Source organism: Trachemys scripta, chromosome 9 (genome assembly GCF_013100865.1).
Source record: "Trachemys scripta elegans isolate TJP31775 chromosome 9, CAS_Tse_1.0, whole genome shotgun sequence".
Taxonomy (NCBI): domain Eukaryota; kingdom Metazoa; phylum Chordata; order Testudines; family Emydidae; genus Trachemys; species Trachemys scripta.
Genome location: NC_048306.1, coordinates 88,119,082 through 88,146,853, shown reverse-complemented (window position 1 = coordinate 88,146,853; position 27,772 = coordinate 88,119,082). Strand labels below are relative to the sequence as shown.

General features: G+C 44.4%; 1 protein-coding gene across 1 annotated transcript in view; it reads right to left on the bottom strand.

The window, feature by feature from the left end:
* Positions 1 to 16,096, bottom strand: part of PRKCI (protein kinase C iota) — a 59,156-nt gene extending 43,060 nt beyond the window's left edge. The window contains exon 1 of the mRNA XM_034781514.1: positions 15,620 to 16,096. Within this exon, the coding sequence (XP_034637405.1) occupies positions 15,620 to 15,750 (131 nt within the window). The 5' untranslated portion in view covers positions 15,751 to 16,096. The remainder of the gene's footprint in view (positions 1 to 15,619) is intronic.
* Positions 16,097 to 27,772: the final 11,676 nt, after the last annotated feature.

The window sequence follows — 27,772 nt, the reverse complement described above, 5'->3', positions numbered from 1 at the left end:
GGGAGGGGGAAATCCCGGACATTGTGAGTGCTTTACAAATTCCCCCCGGACGCTATTTTTAGCACACAAAAGGAGGACATGTCCGGGTAAATCCGGACGAATGGTAACCCTAACCAACGTGCAAAATAATCCATACTGTGTACAAACTGGTGAAACAAAATTGTCCCTCCTGTAATTCTGAAACAAATTGATCTGCAGAAGTTAAACAGACTAATTATGGGGCAAATTCTCTACTCAAATGTCACCTGCACTAGCGTACAGCAGCACATTGTGGAGAAAATGAAGAAAAAAATATTTAAAAATATCTTGTAAGTGCAATATTGCAGTAATGATTGATGAGTCAACTACTTAGAGCCAGGCTTCCACTCTTAGCCTCTACATATAGTTTGCAACAGAGGAGATGGAGCAGCCTGGGAACAGGTTTTGTTGACCTCATTGAACTTCCAGCCACTGATGCCGCGATCATTGTCAGAATCTTGCTACAAAAATTGGATGCAATGGGATTCACAGAGGCTTACCTAAAGGAGCACTTGGTGGCTCTTGCTTGTGATGGAGCTGCAGTCATGCTAGGTCAGAAAAGCAGAGTGGCTACTCTGATACAGCTGCGTTTTCCCAAATTGTCTTGCACTGCTCTGCCCACCGATTGGAACTCTCTGTTCACATCGCCATGCAGGATATTCATGGAGTCAACCACTTTAAAGTGTTTATGGACAAACTGTACTCTGTACCATGCCATCCCTAAAAGGGCAAAGGAACTTCAAGAACGTGCAGCAACTTTGCATGTAGAAGTCTTGAAAATTGGGCCTGTTCTGGGAACATGATGGGTTGCATCAAGTAGCCATGCACTGAAAGCGGTTTGGAAGAATTAGTCTCTTTCTTCACTTAGAGCAGTCAGCAGAAGCACAAAGTAAAGGGGGGGGGGGGGGGGGGAAAAAGACATGCTCAGCAGACTCCAGAAACACCTGACATCTACATAATTTGTACTCAACCTGGGCATATTTTCTGACACTCTACAAGAGTTAGTAGAACTGTCACTTGAGCTACAGTCCATGGAAATCAACATCTAAACTGCAAAAGACAAAATTTGGAGGCAGATTCGTGTTTTTGAGCAGAGAGTGCAAGCACCAGGGGAGCAAGAGAGGCTTGAGTGAAAAGCTGAAGCTGTGATGGAATTTCAAGGCATCACATCAATCAGCCAATCCCAATTCTACAGAAGTTTGCAGCATAGGCTCAGACAAAACGGATGAGCAACTTGCTGCTGATGTCAAATTTCTATATCCTAGGAACTAGCCGCAGGATGCTGACATACTCCATGGAGAAGGTGAAGTCCAGGCTCTCTGCTATAGGTTACAACTGGATGAGAGAGCGGTATGTGTGGGTTCAGAGAGTAAAAGTACAGTAACCAGAAGGCAATGCCAGCTCCTGTAAAATCTCTTGTAAAGTTCATCAATATCTATCGATAACATCAAGTGAATGGGGTTTCTCGCACATGAGCATAATCATGATTCCTTTGTGGTCATCTCTGAAAGTGCAGACCATATCAACACTACTTTTCATTAGCTTGGTAGGACTGTCTCTCACAATGTTCAATGCCGAGCCATATCTGAGATCCTGGGTCAGGAAAGGAAGACTCTGCAACTGATCTCAGGATCAAGGTCGGAGAAGAAAAAAGTATGAAGACAACTTGACACAGCTGTGGAGCCTCCTCCAGTAACTTTTTGTCTATCTGGTAAGTTTGGGGGCGGGGGGAAGAGAAGAGGGGAAGCTCTGGTAAATACTCTTGAGAATTTAAGCCCTGGGTATAACCATAATAGTTTATACTAGTATAACTGGAAATACCTCATATAGACGTCTCTTATATAGACAAGTCCTTAGCTGGAGTCTGTAAGCCTTTCTATAATGCAAATAGTAAAACTGAAGCTTCACAGTAAACACCCTGTGGAAATGAATGGGACACTCAGTGGTATTGCCTGTATTTACCTTCAGACTATGTAACACAGCGCTGTTCTGCCATACAGGAGTGGCAGCTTTTGCCATAATTAAGATTGAGAGTCAACTATGTTTCAGAAGACAACTATTCTAAGCCTCTGAAATCCGTATGTCAGCTTGCATTGTCCTGACATTTGGGGTGGCTCATGGCAGTGTGGGGTAGGATTATTGGTCCAAATTTAAACAAGGGATTCCTAAGACACAACACCCCCCCTCCCTTAGTAGTCAGCCATTTGCAAAATCACCTGGTTTTGTTTTTGCACACAACTGGGACTCAAACTATTAGGCTCTAATCATCTTCAAACTGATCTTAGTCACTCAGGATTTCTCTGTGCACAGCACCCACTAAACATTTTCATTATTATCACCAAATAATATTTAAAGGGTTACATTTAGAAATTCAGGTCATGACCTAAACTGATGAACCAAATGAAATGAAACGAGCATATGCAGCAACACTAAGTTCTATGAAAACCAGAGGATTTGCAGACAGTCTTATCACAGAAGCTGGGGCTCAAGGTGACATGCTGTGGTCACTGAACCTCAACCACCATCCATCCATGTACTGCCCCTTTGAGTCCTATTCTAGGCATTTTTCAGAGAAAGGGTGTTCTCAGCTTTCCTGTCTGCATTCTTCTGGGATTCCTTTTGGAAGTTTGGCCCCAAGACCAAGTTTTCTGGTTTAAGTACAATATTTTAAGGAACTCTAAAATCCCCAAGCAGACAGATTTTATTTTAGAAGCCCTATCAAGGAAATTGATTAAAGTAACATAATCCTGGTCCTTAAACACTTCCCTGAACAATGCAACTGAGTGTGACCAAAGGAAAGCAAGTTGCTGGGTCATTTGGTTGAGGGATTCCTGATACACAGCCCTCCTAACATGAGCTGCTTATAATATTCACATTTTTTTTCGCTTTTTTGGTGCAGAGGCTGTGGTAGGGGTCAGAGCAGTGAGAGGGAAGTGTGTGTGAGGTGGTGTTGGATTACTGCAGGTCAGGGACTCCAATCCTATGCCCCTTAGGGCTGTGCTCTGGCACTGCTACTGAGGGGCCAGCACACCCCTAAACAATGACTCTACAGGTAACGGATCATTCAGACACTTTCAAAACCCAGCTTGATTAGCAGAGCTTTGGGTTTCCAAAAACATAGATTTTCCTATGATTCCATGATGAATGAGGGACTGCTCTCAAAAGGGATCTTTGCTTTCTGGGAGCTCAAAAGTCAAGAACTAGAAATGGGAAAAATTGTGCAACTTCCCATTCAAGGACACATTGGGGGGGGGGCGGGCAAGGGAAGTGGCACATCTGTGGCACTGCAACTGTCATTCACAAATACCCTACATCTGTCACAGCTTCTCCCTCAACTGTCCACCAGACCAAGGGAGGAAGTTCAAAGGGGTCCCCTTCCTTAAGCTGCTACCCAATGAGATGAAAGAATCCAGAACTCCCCCACTTCTGTAGGCAGGATAAGGATGGTGGAAAGGGACACCAGGCTTCCCCTTCCCGACAGTGCTGCTGCTTCCATGAAGAAAGGGGAGGTAACAGCAGGAGAGTGCAAGGAGAAGAGGAAGGGGGTCAAACAGTGCAGTGGAGGATGCTGAGGGCTTCTGTCTGCCCTCCAAATCTCTCATATCCATGCTCTCTATACCTGTCCACCACTTCAAAAAGCATACCCACTGACTCCATCCTAGTCCCAGCATCCTCTCTGCAGCTCCTCAAACTATGGGTCTCATGTCAATGCCTGCCTCTGTATAGGGAGGTGAGCTGAGGAGAGAGAACTCAGCTGGCCTAGTCAAGCAGAGACTAGACAGGAGAAGATGCAGGGGCAGTTAAGGGATTAACATGCAACCAATGCATTCTGGGGTCATCATAGTCATTGCCAAGGAGCCAAACACAGTAGAGGCTGAGATGCTATTGGGATATTGACAAATTATTAAAAAAAAAAAAAAAAAACACAAGGAAATTAACCCCCAAAAATTTCATTAATGCCAAGTTATAGTTGCCCAATGCTGCCTGGTGCCCTCCCAGAATGGGAGTGTCTTAAACCTGTAGAAACCAATGAACAAAGCAATGTTGTCCCAGCATGCCAATACCACATTGTAAGGGAGAGTGCTATTGAGAACAGAACACTGTCCTACATTACTCTATTCCCAGAATCTATCACCTTCACTTTGATAAGACAAAACTCTGGTTTAGGTCAGACATAGCAAACAGGAGTTTCTAAACTCTAAAAGTCAAATACCGAGCTTACGCCACATGAACCACCCCAGACTTTCTAAACATTTCCCTCAACGTCCTGAGGATCACTTGCAAGACATTGGGTACACCTACCCCACGCTAAGTCCCAGAGACCATGTAATGCCACCACATTGCTGACACTCTCCATGACAAGACAATTGCTATGAACCACTACTAACAAACTACAGAACTCACTGCTAAAGTGAGGCATAGTTGAGCCCTAAAGTAACAGGTGCACTTCTCCTCACAGTGACAAATCTTCCAACCTGCTCTAACTAATCCTGCCACCATTTATGATAGTTACACCCAAGAGTGAATGCAGCAAGTGTGCAAAGCAAATAAATGCTGCAATTTTAATCTGGAATGTAATGTAAACAATGACACCTTGTCACAGTGCTTCATGTCTACTTATTATAGCACCAACCTCACTGAACCACTTCCAAAGCTATTGCCAGCTCCAAAGGGCAGAGTTAAAGTTGTGTTGCAGGGGTCGCATATGCTTCAACTCTGCCTTTGCTGGTTTTCAAAGCTTTACATTTGAGCAGCTCTCTGCATTCTGGAAGGGCAAGAGGCACCACTGAGCACTTTGTTAGTTCTGTGTTAACAAAGTTTGATGGCATTTAATTGACTTAAAGTTGAAAAGTTTGTTGCAGACATGAAGACTATGAAACCTATTGTTTCATTTTTTAAAATGAAAGATTAAATTCTGTAGAAATGAAGGGGGAACTAAGAAGTGATAGCTCTGCATACCAACATTTGACTCACTTCAACCCCAAAACAGACAAGAAGCTAAAGGGAATTCCAGCATTCAGAGGAGCAGAGGAGTTCAGCTGCAGCATTTTGGATAGACTAGAGAAGAGGCAAGAAGTGGAAAGACCACAGAAAAAGTTGACTAAGGATTTGAGTTGTGGAGATAGCAAAGAGAGGGTAGGTTTTGATATTAAAGCAGTGACAATTCTCCGAGCAACTGGATGTTTGTGAGTGAGAAGCAAAGAGAAGTTTAGATGAGACTCTGAACCTGAGATATTAGAGCCATCAATAGCAACAGGAAAAGCAGGAAATGGAAAGGGATTATTTAGAAGAAAGATGAGACACTCCATTTGAAAGAGTGCATTAGGCAGCTCAAAATTAGAGGTTAAGAATCCAAAAAACTCAGACTAGCGTAACTGCAGTTTACATTAAACAGAGAAAATTATTCTGACAAGATGTCCACAAATTTAAAACATACTGAACATTTTGATGATTAACTCCTTCAGCTATCTTGTTCAACAAGGTAAATGTTGATGCTGTATTTTGAAAAAATAATCTAACTCCTCACTTAACCTTGTAGTTATGGTTCCTGAAAAATGCGTCTTTAAGCAAAACAATGTTAAGCAAATCCAATTTCCCAATAAGAATTAATGTAAATGAGGGGTTAGGTTCCAAGGAATTTTTTTTCACCAGACAAAACACTATATAGATATATATAGACACACACAGTATAAGTTTTAAACAAACAATTTAATACTGGTACACAGTGATGATGATTGTGAAGCTTGGTTGAGGTGGAGTAGTCAGAGGGTGGGGTATTTCCAGGGAATGCCTTACTGCTAAATGATGAACTAGCAATTGGCTGAGCCCTCAAAGGTTAACTCTCACACTCCACTGTACAAGGCAGCAGGAAAGGAGGGAGGGCAGACAGAAACAGACACACACCATGTGTGTATGTGTGAGGGAGAGAGAGGCTCATTTCCCCTTTAAATATGAAGAGTGGGGTCAGAAGTACACTGCCTTGTTAATTAGATCAGCAAGCTGAGACCAGACCACAGCTGCAGCTGCCTGGAAGCTCCCTCTGTCATGTGTCCCGCCTGCTCTATGGAAGATGGGGTAAGCGGGGTGCAGGAGCAGGGGGACACCCTGACATTAGCCCTCCTCTTCCTCCCCCCCCCCACAGCAAGCAGGAGTCTCGGGGAGCAGCTCCAAGGCAGAGGGCAGGAGCAGCACATGGCAGTGGGGAGAGGGACAGCTGCAACTGCTATCCTGCTGGGCAGCTGCTGCACAGGGAACTTAGGGGAGCGGAGAGCTAATAGGGGGGCTGTCAGTCCACCCTGGTTCCAATCACCCACCAGCTAGCTCCACCAGACTGCTCTTCCTGCAAATAGCGGATAAAGCGGGCAGCTGCCAAACGATGTTAGAAGGGAGCATTGCACAACTTTAAACGAGCATGTTCCCTAATTGATCAGCAACGAAACAACTTTAACTGGGATGACTAAGTGAGGAGTTACTGTAGACTATCTTTTAAAGGCAGGACTTATAGGCTAGGTGCTTTAGAACTGGGCACATTTCCTACAGAATGATGGTGCTATTGAGCATGAAACCTGTAAATAAAGACCTGATTAAAGCAAGTTGAATTAGAAGCTCTTTAAAGACCTGAAAAATCAAAAAAGAATCCTACAAAAAGTTGAGACATGGTAAAACTGATGGTGTACAAAAGAACAGCACAAGTATGTAGGGACAAAATCAGAAAGGCAAAGCCACAAAATGAGTGACACGAAAGGCAATCAGCAGAGGTTCTTTAAATACACTAGGAGCAAGAGAAAGACAAAGGAAAGGTCCTTAAGTTAGTGGTGAACGAAAGGTAATTACTGATGATATCAAGAAAGCTGAGGTGCTTAATGCCTATTTTGCGTCAGTCTTCACTAAAAGGTTAATGATGACCAGATACTCAACACCACTAATACTCACAAATGGAGGTGATGCATGGAGGGGGGAGGGAATGCAGGATCAAATGTCCCCCCAGCAGCCATCCCGGCAGGGGCAGGGCCAGGCCACAGCCTCTTCCAGCCGCCTGGGACAGCACCTGGCTGCAGTTGTAGCAGGCTGCCTCTTGCCCAGGCTCAGCTTCTGAGGACAGTGGCCGAGCCAGCCAGAGCCCTCCCCCTCTCCTTCCTGGCACACACAACCCCTGTCCCTGAAAGCCGAGCGAGCCCAGGCAGGAAACAGGCTGCTGCGGACACCCCTCCCCAGGCAGCTGGCTATGCTGTACAGAGCGGTGACCAGGAACAGCTCCATCCTGCCTGGGCTTGGCTGCCAGGGAGAGAAACTGAATACAGGTGGTGGGGAGGGGGAAGCCAGTGCAGCAGGAGGACAGAGGCCCTCCTTACTCCCCAGCAGGTAATGTAGGACCGGGAGGGGGTAGGGAGAGCACAATGCCCCGGGCTGGGGGCGGGGAGGAGATATGTGGGGTAGTCGCATGTCCTCCCCTTTAACTTATGCCCCCCCACTATGGGACGGCACCAATCGCATATGCCAACAAGGGGGAAGGAATGCAAGCCAAAATAGGGAAAGAACAGGTTAAAGAATATTTAGATATGCCGAATCTGATGAAATTCATCCTAAGGCAGTGTTTCTCAAATACTGCTACTGTGGCCACATGCAGCCACCAGGGGCTTTTCTTGCGGCCACAGCCCCCTGGACTGTTGCGGGGGAGCAAAGCAGCAGCCCCTTCGCCCCTCTAGTGCTCCTAGATCAGTGGTTCTCAAACTTTTGTACTGGTGACTCTTTCACATAGCAAGCCTCAGAGTGCAACCCCCCCTTATAAATTCAATATATTAAAAAGTGTTTTTAATATATTTAACACCATTATAAATGCTGGAAGCAAAGCGGGGTTTGGGGTGGAGGCTGACAGCTCACAACCCCCCATGTAATAACCTCACAACCCCCTGAGAAGTCCCAACCCCCAGTTTGAGAACCCCTGTCCTAGATGCGCCACCAGCAGGGGTCCCCCTCCCTAGACACCTGGGACACAACATTGGAGAAGCAGGCGGCTCGGTGAGTTCCCCAACTTCCCAAGAGCGGTTTTAACTTCAGTCCTGAGGTTGCAGGGGGGCAGGCTCTGGCCGTGGGGCTTCGGGCTCCAGCCCTGAGCTCCTGGCTGCGCAGCTTTGGGCTCCATCCTCTGGCCACAGGGCTTCAGGCTGCAGCCCCCTGCTGCCTGCCTCAGCCATCCTCCCCCCATCCAGGGCTTAATTTGTCCCCAAGCTTGCCGAGTAAAGGCTTGCTGAGTAAGTCTGCTGTGAAAAGTGATACTTGCATCATAGCACTTTTCACAACAGGCTTATTAGATAGCAATAAATAAGTTACAATGATTTGGACATGTATATGTCTATATTTATTTTTTTTCTAAAGCTAATTAAGTATTTTAGGGAAAAGTGAAAGCGGTCACCATCAAGAGTTGGTGGCCACACTCTGAGGCCACCAAAAAATGTGTCCTGAGTGTACTTAAGGAACTAGCTGAAGCAATCTCTGAGCCAGTAACAATTATCTTTGAGAATGGGAGAGGTCCCAGAAGACTGGAGATGGGTAAACATAGTATCTAGCTTTAAAAAGGGGGACAAGGAACACCCTGGGAATTATAGACCAGTTAGCCTAACTTCAATACCTGAAAAGATACGGAGCAAATTATTAAACAATCAATTGGTAAGCACCTGAAGGATAACCAGGTTATAAGGAGTAGTCAGCATGGATCTGTCAAGGACAAATCATGCCAAACCAATTTTATTTCATTCTTTGATAGGATTACTGACCTAGTGGATAGAAGGAAGCAGTAGACATGATATACCTTGATTTTAGTAAGTCTTTTGACATAGTTCTGCATGACATTCTTATAAGCAAACAAGGGAAATGTGATCTAGATGAAATTACTATAAGGCAGGGGTTCTCAAACTGGGAGTTAGGACCCCTCAGGGGGTCATGAGGTTATTGTATGGGGGGTCATGAGCTGTCAGCCTCCACCCCAAACCCCACTTTGCCTCCAGCACACTTTTTAAAAGGGGGGGGCGCACTCTGAGGCTTGCTATGTGAAAGGGGTCACCAGTGCAACAGTTTGAGAACCACTGCTATATGGTGAGTGCACCAACGGTTGAAAGTCCATACTCAAAGAGTAGTTATCAATGGTTTGCTGTCAAATTTGGAGGGCGTATGTAGTGGAGTCGCACAGGAGTCAATCCTGGGTCCAGTAATATTCAATACTTTCATTAATGTCTTGTATAATGGAATAGAGAATATGCTTATAAAATCTACTGATGAGACTGAGTTGGGAGGGATTGCAAGCACTTTAGCGTACAGGTTTAAAATTCAAAGTGACCTTGACAAACTGGAGAATTGCTCCGAATTGAACAAAATAAAATTCAATAAAGACAAGTGCAAAGTAGTTAAGAAGGAAAAATCAAATGCACAACTACAAAACTGTGTAGGCAGTAGCACTGCTGAAAAGGATCTGGGGGTTACAGTGGACCACAAACTCAACATGAGTGATCAATGTAATGCAGTTGAAAAAAGGCTAATTTGAGTGTATTAATAGGAGTGTTGTATGTAAGATACGGGAGGTAATTGCCCCCCTCTACTCGGCAGTGGTGAGGCCTCAGATGGAACACTGTATCCAATTTTGGGTACCACAATTTAGGAAAAATGTGTACAAATTAATGATAAAAAGTTTAAAAAACTTGACCTATGAGGAAAGGTTAAAAAAACTGAGCATGTTTAGTCTTGAGAAAAGACTGAGGCGGGACCTGATAATCCTAAACATATTGGAAGTGTGTTATTATAAAGAGGACCGTGATCAGTTGTTCCCCATGTCCACTCAAGATAGGACAAGAAAATAATGGACTTAATCTTCAACAAGGGAGATTTAGGTTGGCTGTTAGGAAAAACTTTCTAACTATAAAGTTAAGCTCTGGAATAGGCTTCCAAGGTAGATCGTGGAGTTCCCATCATTGGAAGCTTTAAAAGAGTTGGACAAACACCTGTCAGGGATGGTCTAGGTCAGCGGTCTCCAACCTTTTTACGCCCAAGATCACTTTTTGAATTTAAGCGCAACACAGGATCTAACCTGCCCCTTCCTTGAGGCCCTGCCCCTTCCCCAAAACCCTATGCCACTCACTCCATCCCCGCCTCTCTCTGTCGCTTGCTGTCCTCCACCCTCACTCACTCACTTTCACTGGGCTCGGATAGGGTATTTGGGAAGGGTTCGCCGTGTGGGAGGGGGTTCTGGGATGAACCTGGGACAGGGGGGTGGGGTATAGGAGAGGGTGAGGGATGCAAGCTCTGGGCTGGGGCAGAGTGTTGGGGTGCAGCAGGGGGTACAGGGTGCTGACTCTGGAGGGGGGTCAGGGCTGGGGTGGGGGTACGGGTGCAGGAGTGGGTACAGGGTGCTGCCTCTGGAAGTGGGGTCAGGGCTAGGGCTTGGAGTGCAGGAGTGGGCTTGGGGTAGAGGAAGGGGCTCCAGGAGGGTACTCAGGTGTGGCCTCCTGCCAGGCAGCACTTACCTCCGGCGGCTCCAAGTTGGCAGCCCAGCGTGGCTGCTACTAAGGCAGCTCCCTGCCTACCCCAGCCCCACGCTGCTCCCAGAAAGGCCAATGCACCCCTGCCGCCCCAGGGAGGGGGGCATGTGGCTTCACATGCTGCCCCTCTCTGCAAGCACCGCCCACACAGCTCCCATTGGCTGGGAATTGGAAGTTGTGGCCAATGGGAGCTGCGGAGGCAGCGCTTGCAGGCAGGAGCAGCGTGCAGAGGGAGACCCCTGCCCCGGGTCTACCCTGTCTGCTTCAGGGAGCAGCGTGGGGCTGGGGCAGGCAAGGAGCAAGCCTGCCTTAGCGACAGCCCTGCTACACCACCAGAGATCACAATTGACTGGTTGGTGGTCAAGGTTTATTTGGTCCTGCCACTGCTTAGGGGGCTGGACTTGACTTCTCAAGGTCCCTTTCAAGGCCTACATTTCTATTATTTGCTAACTCTTAATGGTGGTGCAAACACCTCCACTATAAAAACTCTATTTTTCAGAGTTTATTATTTTAATTTCAGTATTATCCATAAGCCTAAATCAAGGACTTATTTTACAAGAACCTGTACAAATAGAGTCAGATACACCCTGGCCTGAATACCTTGCATTTAAAACAAATATTCAAAAGCTCTCTTTGTAAACATTTAAGATGAATAGGATCCTCCTTCAGTAAATAAGAGGCCTGCTCCACCCCGGAAGAAAAAACTTAAAGCAAAATTTCACATGAGTAGCCTCTCCAACAGAGTTAGTAAATCATGAGCTACAGCAAAATTGTGTTTATTACTATTGTCTTTCCTGGAGTTCAGTGCAGTAAAGACTCAAAACAGACTAATTTGTTATAGTATCTAAAAAGGCATGCTGTAGACTTTGTTGCGGCCCTCCCACTTTTCAATTGAGATCAAATGACTTTTCTTCATTATTCTTAAAGATCACTTTATATACATCCTTCGATTAAAAAAAAAATCAATGTTATCGGTTAAAGGTAATCAAACTGATACATTTATCCCATTGTTTATTATACCACTGGTCTCCCATAGAAGCCTAAGATTAACTACTATGCACAGTGGGGAGAGAGACTAAATTCTTCAGAATCTTACATCTAGATGCTTTGGAAAAAACTCCTCCACACATTTATCAGGCTCCCACGTCAAACATTTATGCTTTTGAGGAGGTCTAATTACATCACTCAAAGTCACACAATGTTTGACTCCCAGAATGAGTGTGCTATTTCAATATTCTCATCCAGTACTAAATCAGAACTCTTTAGAGCATGATTTAAAGTGACCCTTATCATAATGGACACTGCAAGGTCTGGAGATCACCTACTCCTACACAGTAGGATTTAATTGCTAACCATGCCTGAAGACACAGTCATCCTCCTACCTAGATTAATTTTTACAGTGCAGTATTTACAGCATGGACAGATATTTATGAAGAGAGAGAGTAAAAGGTTTTCTCCTCTTAAGATATTCCTTCACAGAAGACCATAAGAAGTTTGGTCAAAACAATGGAGAAAAACTTTCTGCTCTACTAACTCCATACTAACTCGTGCTATAATTTGCCCAATACCACTAAAAATCTATAAGTCTATAATATATAACTAAACTATTGTTGTATGTAAAGTAAATAAGGTTTTTAAAATGTTTAAGAAGCTTCATTTAAAATTAAATTAAAATACAGAGCCCCCTGGACGGGTGACCAGGACCCGGGCAGTGTGAGTGCCACTGAAAATCAGCTCGCGTGCCGCCTTCGGCACGCGTGCCATAGGTTGCCTACCCCTGTATTAAACAGTTACTTCCCTTTCCTACTCAATGCTACTATATTAATGTAAAAAAGAAAAGGCAAGTTAACACACCACGAAGCTCATGATACAAATATTTTCTTGCTTATTCTTGGGACAAGACTACTTATGGTCTGTGGTCCTCCAATATCCCCAGTATTTAATGATGAATTAGTCTTGATACTAGAACAAGAATTCAGTTTATTTTACTATGCATTCACTTAGGAGATCTTCATGATCTATTATAAACGGACTACCAATTTTCCTGGGAATCTAACTTATCATTGGTATAAGTTATACAGTTGAGAGGGCCTGAAGTATCTTTACCCTGTCATCTAACTGTGCTCTAAGCCTAGTCTAAATTAGAGTTTATGCTGTTGAAAAATAGATAAAGAATTTTCTGACACTCCATCTACACCAATCATTAAAGGTAAGAACTACTCAGTACTTCCTGAGTAAGTACTTCATCTTAAACTGGATGGATAATGGTTCCTCCTCAGGACTTGCCTTTAACAATGATAGATCTACAGGATTCATCATTGCATACAATAGCATAATTACTGCATGACCTATTTCTAGCTGTTCTAAACCATTTCACTAATAATTTATTCATCTACTTCTACAGTATTGAGATCATATAGCTTTATTATTGTACAGCACTGATAACTGGTATCATACAGTAGGTCAAGTACTAAAGAATGGGCCTATCAAAAGAAACTTCCAAACACAAAGTGATGAAAATGTACATGAGAGCTCACGTACTTATACTGATGGGTGCTGGCTCTTCTAATTTGTTGTTTCTGAATTCCTTATGAATGTCACTGTGCAAGTACTAGTAAAAAATTTTTACTAGTAAATAAATAAGAATATGGCTAAGGTGCCTAACGTAAGGTGCCTATTAGCAACAGTTGTATCTCTTGCCACCTCCCACTCTTAGGAATTTATTTTATGCTCTAACTGCAATGACCACTCTAGTGAGTATGTGTTTGAGTAAAAGATCTGTTTTATCTTGAGTTACTGTCACTGCTGAAGAAAGCTATGCTGCCACACAAAGGTTCAGAGTTTCAGGTCCTCAGCTCCAAGGCCTGGAGTAGGAGTAGGTAATATCTTACACACGAACAACAGTTTCTTATTGGTGCAAAGTGAAAAGTCTGCCAGTGTGTAGGTTAGCCGAAAGTATTTTGGCTGCGGGGAAGGGGAAATCAAAATAGGGGATCCCATGATGAAAAAAACCCTGTCAGAATTTAAGACCTTAATACAAATCATGACTAAGGCATTCCAGTCAGATAGCTTGTTTATAACCAACTTCCTGTGTGAGTCGTTTTAGTTCCAGGTTTAGTAATGAACTACTGACTGCATTATCACCACTCAGGTAAAAAGTCAATAAACGAGACATTCAAAAAGGAAGAATTTAATTGTTAGTGATGCCAATTCAAATAATCACACCAATTGGCATAATTAATACAGACCTTGGTCAAGAGAAGCCCAGAAACAAACTCCTTTACACATTAGGTCAGGAATGAAATGGAATGACAACAAATGCAGAAAAGGTTTATGGGGCTCAGTCTACACATGACTTTTTAACTTTTCTTTAAAATTATGAAACTGCAGACATGCCTTAAATATTCACTATTATTGAATGGAAAGCACTACAAACTTAACAAAATTGCTGCTATACCTTCATCCAGCTGTCTGTCAAGAAATGTGATGGTCTCTCCATGTGTACCTCTATCTGAAATGAATTTTCACCTATGTTTTGTCTATTTGGATTGCGATTTCTTTGGGGCACATGTCTGTTCACTCTTTAGCACAATAGGGTCACAATCTCTGTTGGGACCTATACGTGCTACCTTAGTACATAAAGTAAACCATTCAAAGCTTTCTAAAAATACTGTAAGTAAATCAAGCAGAATGTGCTCATTTTGAACAGTTGTCAGCTGTTATAAAATGGATTAGAGTATTTGGGAGGGAAGAGGCAAAAGGGAAAGGTTATCACAGGTAAATTCATATTTGTGAGTAATGCCACTGCAATGAGCACAGCTGAAGATCTGGAGCCAGAATGGGTTCATCTCTCCACTTCTCCCCTGACTGCCTCTTCCCACAAGCAGCTTCATGAAACCTGACACCACCACCCCCAAGATGTTCCCTGGAGCACAATCCCTGTTGGTTACAACTGTGTTCAAAAGAGTGCTTAAGAACCATTTCTCAAAAATGCTGCAGCTGGCAAGTTATGGCGTTTTATGGATGATTAGAAGAAATTCTTAACTGCCAGCGCTGCAGCACAGTTTAACACTGTCTATAGACATACTGCATAAGCTAAGGGACATAAGTTTTGCATCGAAAACCACCCCGAACATTGTTACAAGCAACAGCATGGGCAGAATTCACACTCCCCTCCCTCCCAGCCAAGAACAACATTCCAAAAAATGAGACATGCACATTATTTCACCAACTGTTAGGAGGAAAAACATGAATATTTTCAAATCACTGACTCAAAGCCAGCCAGCCCAAAAGTCCACATTATCTAGTCAGCATGAACACAGTTCTCTCCTAACTCCTGGACACAGTTTTCTCCTAACGTGGGTGCTCCCCACATAGCCCCATCTCCCTTAGATCCCCTTCAGTTTCAGCAGATACTCCTTCCTGCGTCCTCTGATTTCCCATTCTAATGCAACTCTGCAATGCCACCATAATCACTGCAGGCAACCGCTGACACCCCAAATTTCCCCTAACTCCAAGCTTCTTCAGAGACTGCCGATACTGCCTTCTGTAGACTCGCCCCCTCCACACACCCTCTCCCCTGAGGCCTTGCTCCATTACCTGCCCATTCAGTGCCGGGAGCCGCCACCCCACGGCCCTACAAATGTCACCTACCGCTGCTACCCTTCAGCTCCCCACCCCCTACATCCCCTCTCAGGCTGCTTCTCCTCCCAGACACACCCCCCCCCCCCCGATCCACTCCAGTACGCTTTCGCCCAACAGCCCCGGCACCGCCCTCCCGCAATCAAGCCCCTGCCCCCCAGACTCCACTCCCCCCCAGCCACCGAGCCCCCCACCCCCTCACCTCACCCCACCCGGGCACCCCCCCAGCCACCGAGCCCCCCCCCCCCTCACCTCACCCCACCCGGGCACCCCCCCAGCCACCGAGCCCCCCACCCCCTCACCTCACCCCACCCGGGCACCCCCCAGCCACCGAGCCCCCCACCCCCTCACCTCACCCCACCCCACCCGGGCACCCCCCCAGCCACCGAGCTCTGTTCCGCCAGGCACCCCGCCCAGGCCGTGTCACTCACCCTTTGTAGTAGGCTTTCACCCGGACCTGGTGGGCGCTATCCCCGCCGAGGCTACTCCCGCCCAGCGTCGGGTGGGACATGATGGTGGTGGTGCTGGTGCTGCCGCCGCTACTGTCCCGCTGAGTCGGCATCTCCCCGGCCCCCCGAGGCGCCAGAGGAGCAGTAAGGGGGGAAACGAGCGACTCCGGGAGCGGCCCCTGTAGTGGCACAAACAGCGCAGCGCACAGGCTTCAGGAAGCTCTTCCGTCCCGCCTCTGGCCAGCCGCTACGAGCGCCTCCGAGTCAGCCCCGCCCGGGACGGGCCGAGCCAAGGGCCCATACCGGGAGGCTGGGGCAAACCACTTCTTGGAGCGAAAGGGAGGGAAGCAAGATGAGGACAAACCAGTCCGGTGAGGGAAGGAGGCGGGATCAGCCTATACTCCACAGCAATGGGGGGAACAGGACACACCACTACTTCCGGAGAGAGCAGGAAGAGACCACCCACCCAATCCTCCTATCAATTGCCTCCTTAGTCTCCTCCAGTGCGCACCTGTTGAGGGGACTGTTCTACGCTCTTAGGCCGGAAGGGGAGGAAACAAACACGAATCTCCTTTGTCAGGCACCGAAGCGATTTATCCGAAGACCAACTGTGCAGAAAAAGACAGGAACTCCCACCACCTTCTCTCGCATCCTGTAAAGTGAAGGCGTGCAACAGCAGTGATGCCTCTGCTATCCGCAGTTGGTACAGTCCACAGCTCTCTGGGGGTATTACAGAGGAACGGGCAAAAGCCATACGGAATTCTGGGGCTTGTAGTCACTACGCTTCAGAATCAGGGGGCATGCGCGGCGGCTGTTCCCTACCCTTGCCATAGTTGAGTGGTATGTGTAGGTGACGTGTGTAGAGGGTGTTAGGATTTTTTAGGGAAGGATCTACCTGGGGTGAAATAGCAGTGTCTGATATAGGCTTCTTAAGGTTGTAGTGCTCTTCACGTGGAGGAGTTAAGGATGGGGAGCTTGCTACCTTTGGTAGGTTGTGCCAGAAGAACTGCTACTTCCTCTTCCTCACTCATGTGGTGTGTGAAGTCAAGGGGATCACTCTGTTGTTTAAAGTTAAGCACATGCTTGAATGCTTTGCTGGATTTGAGCCTAATCCAATTCTTATTTTAATGCAGTGTCGTTGTAGCCTTGTTGGTCCCAGAATACTACAGAGATGAAGTGAGTGAGGTAACATTTTTTTATTGGACCAACTTCTGTTGGTGAGAGAGTCAAGCTCTGTGTAAGCTTGAAAGCTCACTCTCTCACCAACAGAAATTGGTCCAATAAAAGATGTTACCTCACCAGACCTGTATCTCTCTATGTATTTTAATGGTAATATATCAGTTGTTTTGGGAGCAGAAGTGACACCTAGAGCAGCACTTGCTGAAACTCACTGCAAAAATCCTTTTTTAGCACACTGATATAATTTGCCAATGTTTTGAGGTCATGATTAATTAACGGGGGGGTTGAATTCAACAAATGATTGAAACCTGCATGTACTACACTGTTCACTACAGCATTCAGGTGCAACAAGATACAGTGTCAGCAATAATTTGCTAGGACAATCTACTCAAGTTTTCAAGGGAGACAAGTAATTTGGTGAGGAGTGTTCTGCAGTACTGTAGAATATTCAGGAAGCCTGGGTGATCTAGTCTTATTTCTCCCAACTCCTCTCCCCCCAATATGGGTGTAATTTTAAACTTGTTTCTGTAGGCAGCAAAACAAGTCATCAATAATTTACCAGAAGGCTACATAGAGCTATGGTAGCTCTTTGTCTAAATTATTTCTTTTAAGCAATCTTACAATTAGAGGTTTCTAGATCTGTTTTTCTTTCCTGACAATCAGCTACAGACCTTGTTCCTGCTGCCACTGCTTTTAGGTAGGCGGAGTGAAATATTATAGGATAATTTAACAGTTTGTGACAAGCCGGTCAGTGCACTTGTTAATCACCTCCAAGGGGGAAAAAAAAGGGGAATCCACACATTCAGCTATGGACCTAACCTAATTTAGAACTTCCATTCACCATCATTCAACAAATAAATAAGGCCTGGTCTACACTTAAAAATTAGGTCAACATTGCTACATTGGTCAAGGGTGTGAAAAATCCATGCCTTGACTGATGTAGCTATGCTGACCTAACGGCCAGTGTAGACACAGCTATGTCGTCTTCTGTCAATGTAGCTACTATCGTTCGGAGAGGTGGTGTTCCTACACCAATGGGAAAAACCCGTTCGCTCGGTGGAGGCTGCATCTACACTATGGGGTAATGCCAGCATAACTACAGCAATTTAGCTATGCTGGTATAGCCTCTGTAGTATAGCCATTCCCAACAATTTGCATTTACTACACCTCAAATAATATAGGGTAACAATACCTGTAATTAAGGGCTAGTCTACACTGGCAATGCTAAAGTGGTGCTGCAGCAGCGCTTTAATGTGCCTTGTGTGGTAACGGCGCAGCGCTGGGAGAGAGCTCTCCCAGCACTCTAAAAAAAACACCTCAACGTGGGGCATAGATCCCAGCACTGGGAGCCATTATTTACACTGTCGCTTTACCGCGCTGCAACTTGCTGCGCTCAGGGAAGTGTTTTTTCACATCCCTGAGCGAGAAAGTTGCAGTGCTCTTAATTGCCAGTGTAGACAAGTTCTTAGTCAAACACATGCTTCGTCTACTGCTTCTTCAAGCTCCCAGTATGTTGTTTTCTAGTTCTTTCTCTATTGTTAATTTACAGCCTTATCTGTGAGGGGAATCATGTGACTGCAGCCAATTAGCTTTGATAAGAAAACAGTTGTTTCCTGGGGAATGATTACAAATCTAGTTGCTAAATACCTGGAACAAGATTTTAACCCTTGGTTTGCCAGGCACCAGACAAAATCAGCCTGCCATGCTTCTGTAATGCAAAATCTTAAATTATCCCATGCAGTCATTGTATCACTGACAGACCAACCAACCTGATGACCCATATTGTATGATCCATAACAATTTAACAGAAGGCATTACAATTGTAATCAAGTCAATCTATTTGTATGTAAATTTCAAGGAGATGTACTAGACCAGGGGTTCTCACAATACATTTTTTGGTGGTCTCAGAGTACAGCCACCAACTCTTGCTGGTGGCCGTTCTGACAGTTTTTCCTAAAATACTTAACTTTAGGAAAAACAAATAAATATGCATATATACATGTCCAAATCATTGTAATTTATTTATGCCAAGGCTTTTTGGCAGACTCAATAATTAAAAATAATATACAGTTGTCTCTATTCTTTACTGGCCCTAAACAGAATAGAAACACAAATAAGGTGTTTTGCACATTCTTGTCTCTTTTGTTGTTTATTTTTGCTTTTTGTTTGCTTTTTTAAAAGACTTGCTAACTAGTAAGTCTGCTGCAGCGAAAAGTAATATTTGTTATCAATTTGTTATCAATTTGTACTGCAGATCAACTTCCACAGCAGATTTACCAGTTAGATGGGAGGCTGTGAAAAGTGATATTAACAAACATACGAATATCAATTTTCACAGTAGACTTACTCAGCCCTGGCAAGCCAGGGGACAAATTAAGCCCTGGATGGGAAGGTGGGTAAGGAGACAGCAGGGGCGAAGGGCAATGGATGGAGAGCAGGGGAGTCAGTGGGGGCCAGAGGTGATGTGTGTGTGTGGGGGGGGAGCCAAGGGCTGGCACCACAGCCAGGGTCCAGGGCTGGAGCCCAAGCCCCCATGACCAGAGCCTGCTACCTTCCACCCCAGGGCTGAAGCTTGAGCCTCACTGCTGCTGGGAAGGTGGGGAACTCACACTGGCTGCCTGTTCCTCTGGCATTTGTGGCTCCAGAGAGGGGGCAGTGCCAAACCCCTGCTGATGGCCCTGGGGGAGAGGCCACTGCTTTGCATCTCGCCCCCACCCCCTAGTCACTGCCCAAGAGGCTGTGGCCACAAGAAAAGCCCCTGGTGGCCACAAATGCTGTACTAGACTATGCAATGCCTCTCTGCCATGTACATTGGCCAAACTGGACAGTCTCTACATAAAAGAATAAATGGACACAAATCAGACGTCAAGAATTATAACATTCAAAAACCAGTTGGAGAACACTTCAACCTCCCTGGCCACTTGATTACAGACCTAAAAGTCGCAATATTACAACAAAAAAACTTCAAAAACAGACGCCAACGAGAGACTGCTGACAGGGCCGGCTCTAACTTTTTTGCTGCCCCAAGCAGCAAAAAAAAAGCGCCGCCCCCCACCAAGCGCTGCGCCGTGCCCCCCCCCAGCGCCGCGCCCCGCGCTGCCCCCCCGCCAAGCGCCGCCGGAAACCCCCCAAGCCCCGAGCCCCGCGCTGCCCCCCCGCTGGAGCGCTCCCCCCTCCCCGCGGAATGCCGCGCTGCGCTCCCCCCGCCGCCCCTTACCAGGTGTCGCCCCAAGCATGTGCTTGGTTGCCTGGTGCCTGGAGCCGGCCCTGACTGCTGAATTGGAATTAATTTGCAAATTGGACATCATTAAATTATGTTTGAATAAAGACTGGGAGTGGATGGGCCATTACACAAAGTAAAACTATTTCCCCATGCTTATCTTCCCCCCCCCCCCCACACACACACAGTTCCTTGTATCTCCTTGTCAAGTGCTGGAAATGGGGCATTTTCATTACCACCACTAATAGTTATTTTTCTCTCCTGCTGACAACAGCTCACCTTAACAGATCATTCTCCTTATAATGTGTATGGTAACACCCATTGTTTCATGTTCCCTGTGTGTGTGTGTGTGTGTGTATATATATATATATATATATATCTTCCTTCTGTATTTCCACTACGTGCTTCCGATGAAGTGAGCTGTAGCCCACGAAAGCTTATACTACAATAAATTTGTTAGTCTCTAAGGTGCCACAAGTACTCCTGTTCTTTTTGCGGATACAGGCTAACACGGCTACTACTCTGAAACCTGTACTAGACTAGTACATCATCATCATTCATTTGTAGTAAAAGAAATCAAAAGTAGACGCTAAATGTATTTGTCTGTGGGCTTGTCTACATTACCTGCTGGATCGGCGGGCAGCGACCAATCCAGCAGTGGTCGATTTATTGTGTCTAGTCTAGACGCGATAAATCAACCGTCGAGCGCTCTCAAATCAACCGTCGAGCGCTCTCCTGTTGACTCCGGTACTCCACCCGGGCGAGAGGCGCATGTGGAGTCGACAGGAGAGCATCAGCCATCGACTTACTGCAGTGAAGACAACATGGTAAGTAGATATAAGTATGTCGACTTCACGTAGCTGAAGTTGCGTAACTTAGATCGATCCCCCCTCCAGTGTAGACCAGGCCTGTGTTTACCTATATCTTGTTAGAAGTTTAGCAATGTAATCAGATTAGCTTGTAGATACTAATTTCCTTTCATTACTTAATTACCTTAATTATGTATGCAACTGTGTCCAGTTAACCTTAAGACCAAAGATCTAGGATACTGCAGGAAAATAATAATATTATCTACATTGTCTTCAGTTTAATTATGTTATAATTAGGACTGTCGATTAATTGCAGTTAACTCACGTTTAACTCAACAAAATTAATTGCGATTAAAAAAATTAATTGAGATTAATCACAGTTTTAATGCACTGTTAAACAATAGAATACCAATTGAAATTTACTAAATATTTTGGATGTTTTTCTACATTTTCATATACATTGTATTCTGTATTGTAATTGAAATCAAAATGTATATTATTTTTATTTCAAATATTTGTACTGTAAAAAAGATAAACAAAAGAAATAGTATTTTTCAGTTCACCTCATACAAGTACTCTAGTGCAATCATGAAAGTGAAACTTACAAATGTAGATTTTTTTTGTTACATAACTGCACTCAAAAACAAAACAATGTAAAACTTCAGCGCCTAGAAGTCCACTCAGTCCTACTTCTTGTTCAGCCAATCGCTAAGACAAAGAAGTTTGTTTACATTTACAGGCTATAATGCTGCCCTCTTCTTATTTACAATGTCACCAGAAAGTGAGAACAGGCATTTGCATGGCACTTTTGTAGTTAGCATTGCAAGGTATTTACGTGCCAGATATGATAAACAATCATATGACCCTTCATGCTTCGGCCACGATTCCAGAGGACATGCTTCCATGCTGATAACACTCGTTAAAAAAATAATGTATTAATTAAATTTGTGACTTGGGGGAGAACTGTATGTCCCCTGCTCTGTTTTACCCATTCTGCTATATATTTCATGTTATAGCAGGCTCAGATGATGACCCAGCACATGTTTATTTTAAGAACACTTTCACTGTAGATTTCACAAATCCAAAGAAGGTACCAATATGAGATTTCTAACCAACTCAAGGTTTAAGAATCTGAAGTGCCTTCCAAAATCTGAGAGGGATGAGGTGTGGAGCATGCTTTCAGAAGTCTTAAAAGAGCAACACCCCGATGCGGAAACTACAGAACCCCCCCCCCCCAAAATCAACCTTCTGCTGGTGGGATCTGACTCAGATGATGAAAATGAACATGCATTGGTTGGATTGCTTTGGATTATTATTGAGCAGAACCCGTCATCAGCATGGATGCATGTCCATTGGAATGGTGGTTGAAGCATGACTGGACATATGAATGAATCTTAAGCGCATTTAACACATAAATATCTTGCGACATCGGCTACAACAATGCCATGCGAACACCTGTTCTCACTTTCAGGTGACATGGTAAACAAGAAGGAGGCAACATTATCTCCTGCAAATTGTACTAAACTTGTTTGTCTGAGCGATTGGCTGAATAAGAAGTAGGACTGAGTGGACTTGTAGGCGCTAAAGTTTTATATTGTTTTGTTTTTGAATACAGTTATTTTTTGTACATAATTCTACATTTGTAAGTTCTACTTTCATGATAAAGAGATTGCACTACAGTACTTGTATTAGGTGAATTGAAAAATACTATTTCTTTTGTTTTTTACAGTGCAAAATATTTGTAATCAAAAATAAATATAAAGTGAGCACTGTACACTTTGTATTCTGTGTTGTAATTGAAATCAATATATTTGAAAATGTAGAAAAGATCCAAAAATATTTAAATAAATGGTAATCTATTATTGTTTAACAGTGCGATTAATCGCAATTAATTTTTTTAATGACATGACAGCCCTAGTTATAATGAAGGACCGTCTACTTGCTTTATGTGAATGAGTGTAACTAGTTTACCTGGGTATGCATAGGAAGCAGAAGATTAGCTTCAAAGCAATGGTCCACATACTATATACATGGCCTATTCTTTCTTGGGGGAAGGCCCTTCTGTGACAATTTCTGTTAGGAGGCTTGTCAGTCTGCTAGAAGAACTATAAATAGGGCCCTACCAAATTCAGGGACCATTTTGGTCAATTTCATGGCCAGAGGGTTTAAAAATTAGTCAATGTAACGATTTCAGGTGTTTACATCCAACCCAACATGGGACAATGGGTGGAGGGGCTTGAAAGTTGTGGTAGGGGGGTCACAGGATTGCCACCCTCACTTCTATGCTGCCTTCAGAGCTGGGCTCTGAAGGCAGCAGCTACCAACCTTCCTGAAGCTAGAGGAGGTTCCCAGAGCTGGGTCCCAACTGCTTGGAGCCCCTCAGCCGGGGGCTCCTAGCTGCTAGTCCCCTAGCACATTAACGCAGGGGTCCTGGCCAATTTGGGGGCCCCCAAATGGGTGATGGAGCTCCAGCTGCAGCCACGGGGGCCAGAAGCCTCAAGTCCAGGTGCCCAGAGCCCGGGCAGGAGTGGGGAGGGGAGTATGGAAGCCCTGAGCCTGGACAGAAGCCACCAGGGTGAAAGTCCTGGGCTAAGCCCTGGAGCTGCTAAAATGCAGAAGTGCGGGTATATCACCCTCACTTCTGCACTGCCTCTGGAGGTGGGTCTGATCTCCCCACCGAAAGCAGAAGTGCAAGGGAATGTGACAAGTCACATTCTTTTTTTCACATAAAAAAGAATCTAACACATCAGAAAAGGGCAGACAAATAACCAGTGACAAGTTTTTAAAGTGCTTGTACACAAATGCTAGAAGTCTAAATAATAAGATGGGTGAACTAGAGTGCCTCATGATAAAAGAGGATATTGATATAATAGGCATCACGGAAACCTGGTGGACTGAGAGCAATCAATGGGACACAATCATTCCGGGGTACAAAATATATCGGAAGGACAGAACAGGTCGTGCGGGGGCGGGGAATGGCACTATATGTGAAAGAAAATGTAGAATCAAATGAAGTAAAAATCTTAAGTGAATCCACATGTTCCATAGAATCTCTATGGATAGAAATTTCATGCTCTAATAAAAATATAACATTAGGGATCTATTATAGACCACCTGACCAGGACAGTGATACTGATGATGAAATGCTAAGGGAAATTAGAGAGGCTATCAAAATTAAGAACCCAATAATAGTGGGGGATTTCAATTATCCCCATATTGACTGGGAACATTTCACTTCAGGACGAAATGCAGAGATAAAATTTCTCGATACTTTAAATGACTGCTTCATGGAGCAGCTGGTACGGGAACCCACAAGGGGAGAGGCAACTCTAGATTTAGTCCTGAGTGGAGCGCAGGAGCTGGTCCAAGAGGTAACTATAACAGGACCGCTTGGAAATAGTGACCATAATACAATAGCATTCAACATCCCTGTGGTGGGAAGAACATCTCAACAGCCCAACACTGTAGCATTTAATTTCAAAAGGGGGAACTATGCAAAAATGAGGGGGTTAGTTAAACAGAAGTTAAAAAGTACAGTGACTAAAGTGAAATCCCTGCAAGCTGCATGGGCGCTTTTTAAAGACACCATAATAGAGGCCCAACTTCAATGTATACCCCAAATTAAGAAACCCAGTAAAAGAACTAAAAAAGAGCCAGTGTGGCTTAACAACCATGTAAAAGAAGCAGTGAGAGATAAAAAGACTTCCTTTAAAAAGTGGAAGTCAAATCCTAGTGAGGCAAATAGAAAGGAGCATAAACGCTGCCAAATTAAGTGCAAGAATGTAATAAGAAAAGCCAAAGAGGAGTTTGAAGAACGGCTAGCCAAAAACTCCAAAGGTAACAACAAAATGTTTTTTAAGTATATCAGAAGCAGGAAGCCTGCTAAACAACCAGTGGGGCCCCTTGATGATCGAGATACAAAAGGAGCACTTAAAGACAATAAAGTCATTGTGGAGAAACTAAATGGATTCTTGGCTTCGGTCTTCACGGCTAAGGATGTTAGGGAGATTTCCAAACCTGAACCGGCTTTTGTAGGTGACAAATCTGAGGAACTGTCACAGATTGAAGTGTCACTAGAGGCGGTTTTGGAATTAATTGATAAACTTAACATTAACAAGTCACCAGGACCAGATGGCATTCACCAAAGGGTTCTGAAAGAACTCAAATGTGAAGTTGCGGAACTATTAACTAAGGTTTGTAACCTGTCCTTTAAATCAGCTTCTGTACCCAATGACTGGAAGTTAGCTAATGTAACGCCAATATTTAAAAAGGGCTCTAGAGGTGATCCCGGCAATTACAGACCGGTAAGTCTAACGTCAGTACTGGGCAAATTAGTCGAAACAATAGTTAAGAACAAAATTATCAGACACATAGAAAAACATAAACTGTTGAGCAATAGTCAACATGGTTTCTGTAAAGGGAAATCATGTCTTACAAATTTATTAGAGTTCTTTGAAGGGGTCAACAATCATGTGGACAAGGGGGATCCAGTGGACATAGTGTACTTAGATTTCCAGAAAGCCTTTGACAAGGTCCCTCACCAAAGGCTCTTAAGTAAAGTAAGTTGTCATGGGATAAAAGGGAAGGTCCTTTCATGGATTGAGAACTGGTTAAAAGACCGGGAACAAAGGGTAGGAATTAATGGTAAATTCTCAGAATGGAGAGGGGTAATTAGTGGTGTTCCCCAAGGGTCAGTCCTCGGACCAATCCTATTCAACTTATTTAAAAATGATCTGGAGAAAGGGGTAAACAGTGAGGTGGCAAAGTTTGCAGATGATACTAAACTGCTCAAGATAGTTAAGACCAAAGCAGACTGTGATGAACTTCAAAAAGATCTCAGAAAACTAAGTGATTGGGCAACAAAATGGCAAATGAAATTTAATGTGGATAAATGTAAAGTAATGCACATTGGAAAAAATAACCCTAACTATACATACAATATGATGGGGCTAATTTAGCTACAAGTCAGGAAAAAGACCTTGGAGTCATCGTGGATAGTTCTCTGAAGATGTCCACGCAGTGTGCAGAGGCGGTCAAAAAAGCAAACAGGATGTTAGGGATCATTAAAAGGGGGATAAAGAATAAGACTGAGAATATATTATTGCCCTTATATAAATCGATGGTACGCCCACATTTCGAATACTGCGTACAGATGTGGTCTCCTCATCTAAAAAAAGATATACTGGCACTAGAAAAGGTTCAGAAAAGGGCAACTAAAATGATTAGGGGTTTGGAACAGGTCCCATATGAGGCAAGATTAAAGAGGCTAGGACTCTTCAGCTTGGAAAAGAGGAGACTAAGGGGGGATATGATAGAGGTATATAAAATCATGAGTGATGTGGAGAAAGTGGATAAGAAAAAGTTATTTACTTATTCCCATAACACAAGAACTAGGGGTCACCAAATGAAATTAATAGGCAGCAGGTTTAAAACAAATACAAGGAAGTTCTTCTTCACGCAGTGCACAGTCAACTTGTGGAACTCCTTACCTGAGGAGGTTGTGAAGGCTAGGACTATAACAGCGTTTAAAAGAGAACTCAATAAATTCATGGTGGTTAAGTCCATTAATGGATATTAGCCAGGATGGGTAAGGAATGGTGTCCCTACCCTCTGTTTGTCAGAGGATGGAGATGGATGGCAGGAGCAAGATCACTTGATCATTGCCTGTTGGTCCACTCCCTCTGGGGCACCTGGCATTGGCCACTGTCGGTAGACAGGATACTGGGCTAGATGGACCTTCGGTCTGCCCCGGTATGGCCGTTCTTATGTTCTTATAAGTCCTCCCTGGCCTGGCGGACTAGCAGCTAGGAGATCCCCAGCTGGGACACTCCCAGCAGCATGGGGAGATCAGATTTCATGGGGCGGGGCTTATTTCACAGCCCGTGACACATTTTCCTCGGCCATGAAATTGGTAGGGTCCTAAAAGATAGGCCCCAGGCCTGATCCTGCCATGTCGAGTCTGCTTAAACTTTGAACAGAGAAAGTATAAGTCGTAAGATGGAGATCTTCCAAAGAATTATTTGGAATACTCTGGAAAATACATAGAAAGACTTAAACAGACTTTACATATAAGCTACCTTTGGATTCTGACCTGTTGGGAAGATTCCAGAGAGACTTTTACAAGCCAGCAGTTTATTCCATCACTGCTGTGATCCTAAACTATGAATACTGGAAGTCACTTGTATGTATATTGATCTTTTAACCATTTGTAACTTTCTGCTTTCTTTTTCCTTCTATTATTAAATCTTTAGCTTTAGTTACTAAAGGATTGGCACAGCATGATTAGTGGGTAAGATCTGAGACTCATATTGACCTGGGGATGAGTGTCTAACCAATCCAAAAGGACCAGTCTCCCATATGGTGAATCAAGTTTTCATTAACCCCTCTCTATATTAGACTTGGCTGTCTAGATGCGATCCAGGGGCTGGATTGCCTAATGGTGACTGTATTTGGCTTCTTGTTAACCACTGTGGCATTACACAAGCTGTTTTGTTACTGGCTTGGCTAATATAATTACAGAATAAACCGCCAGTTTTGGGGATTGTCTGCCCTGTTTCTTGCAGTCTGCCCTGAGTGTGGCATTCTCAGTGTGGCCCATCCAGGCATCCACTTAAGTCAATGAAAAGACCCCCCTCCTCCTTGGCATCAGTGGATACAAAATCAGGCCCATGAGAACCAGTCCTATGAGATGCTAAGCACCTCCTAGAAAGTACTGACTGCCCTCAACTCCCTTTGAAGTGAATGGGTGAAATCCTGACCCCATTGAAATAAATGGCAAAACTCCCATTGACTTCAATGGCATCTGGATTTCACCCAGTGAGAATCGAGGGCTCTTGGAATCTGTAGGACAGGGTTGGGCAAACTACAGCCTGCAGGCTGAATCCGGCCCATTAGGGCTTTGGATCCGGCCCACCAGGGGTGGCTCCA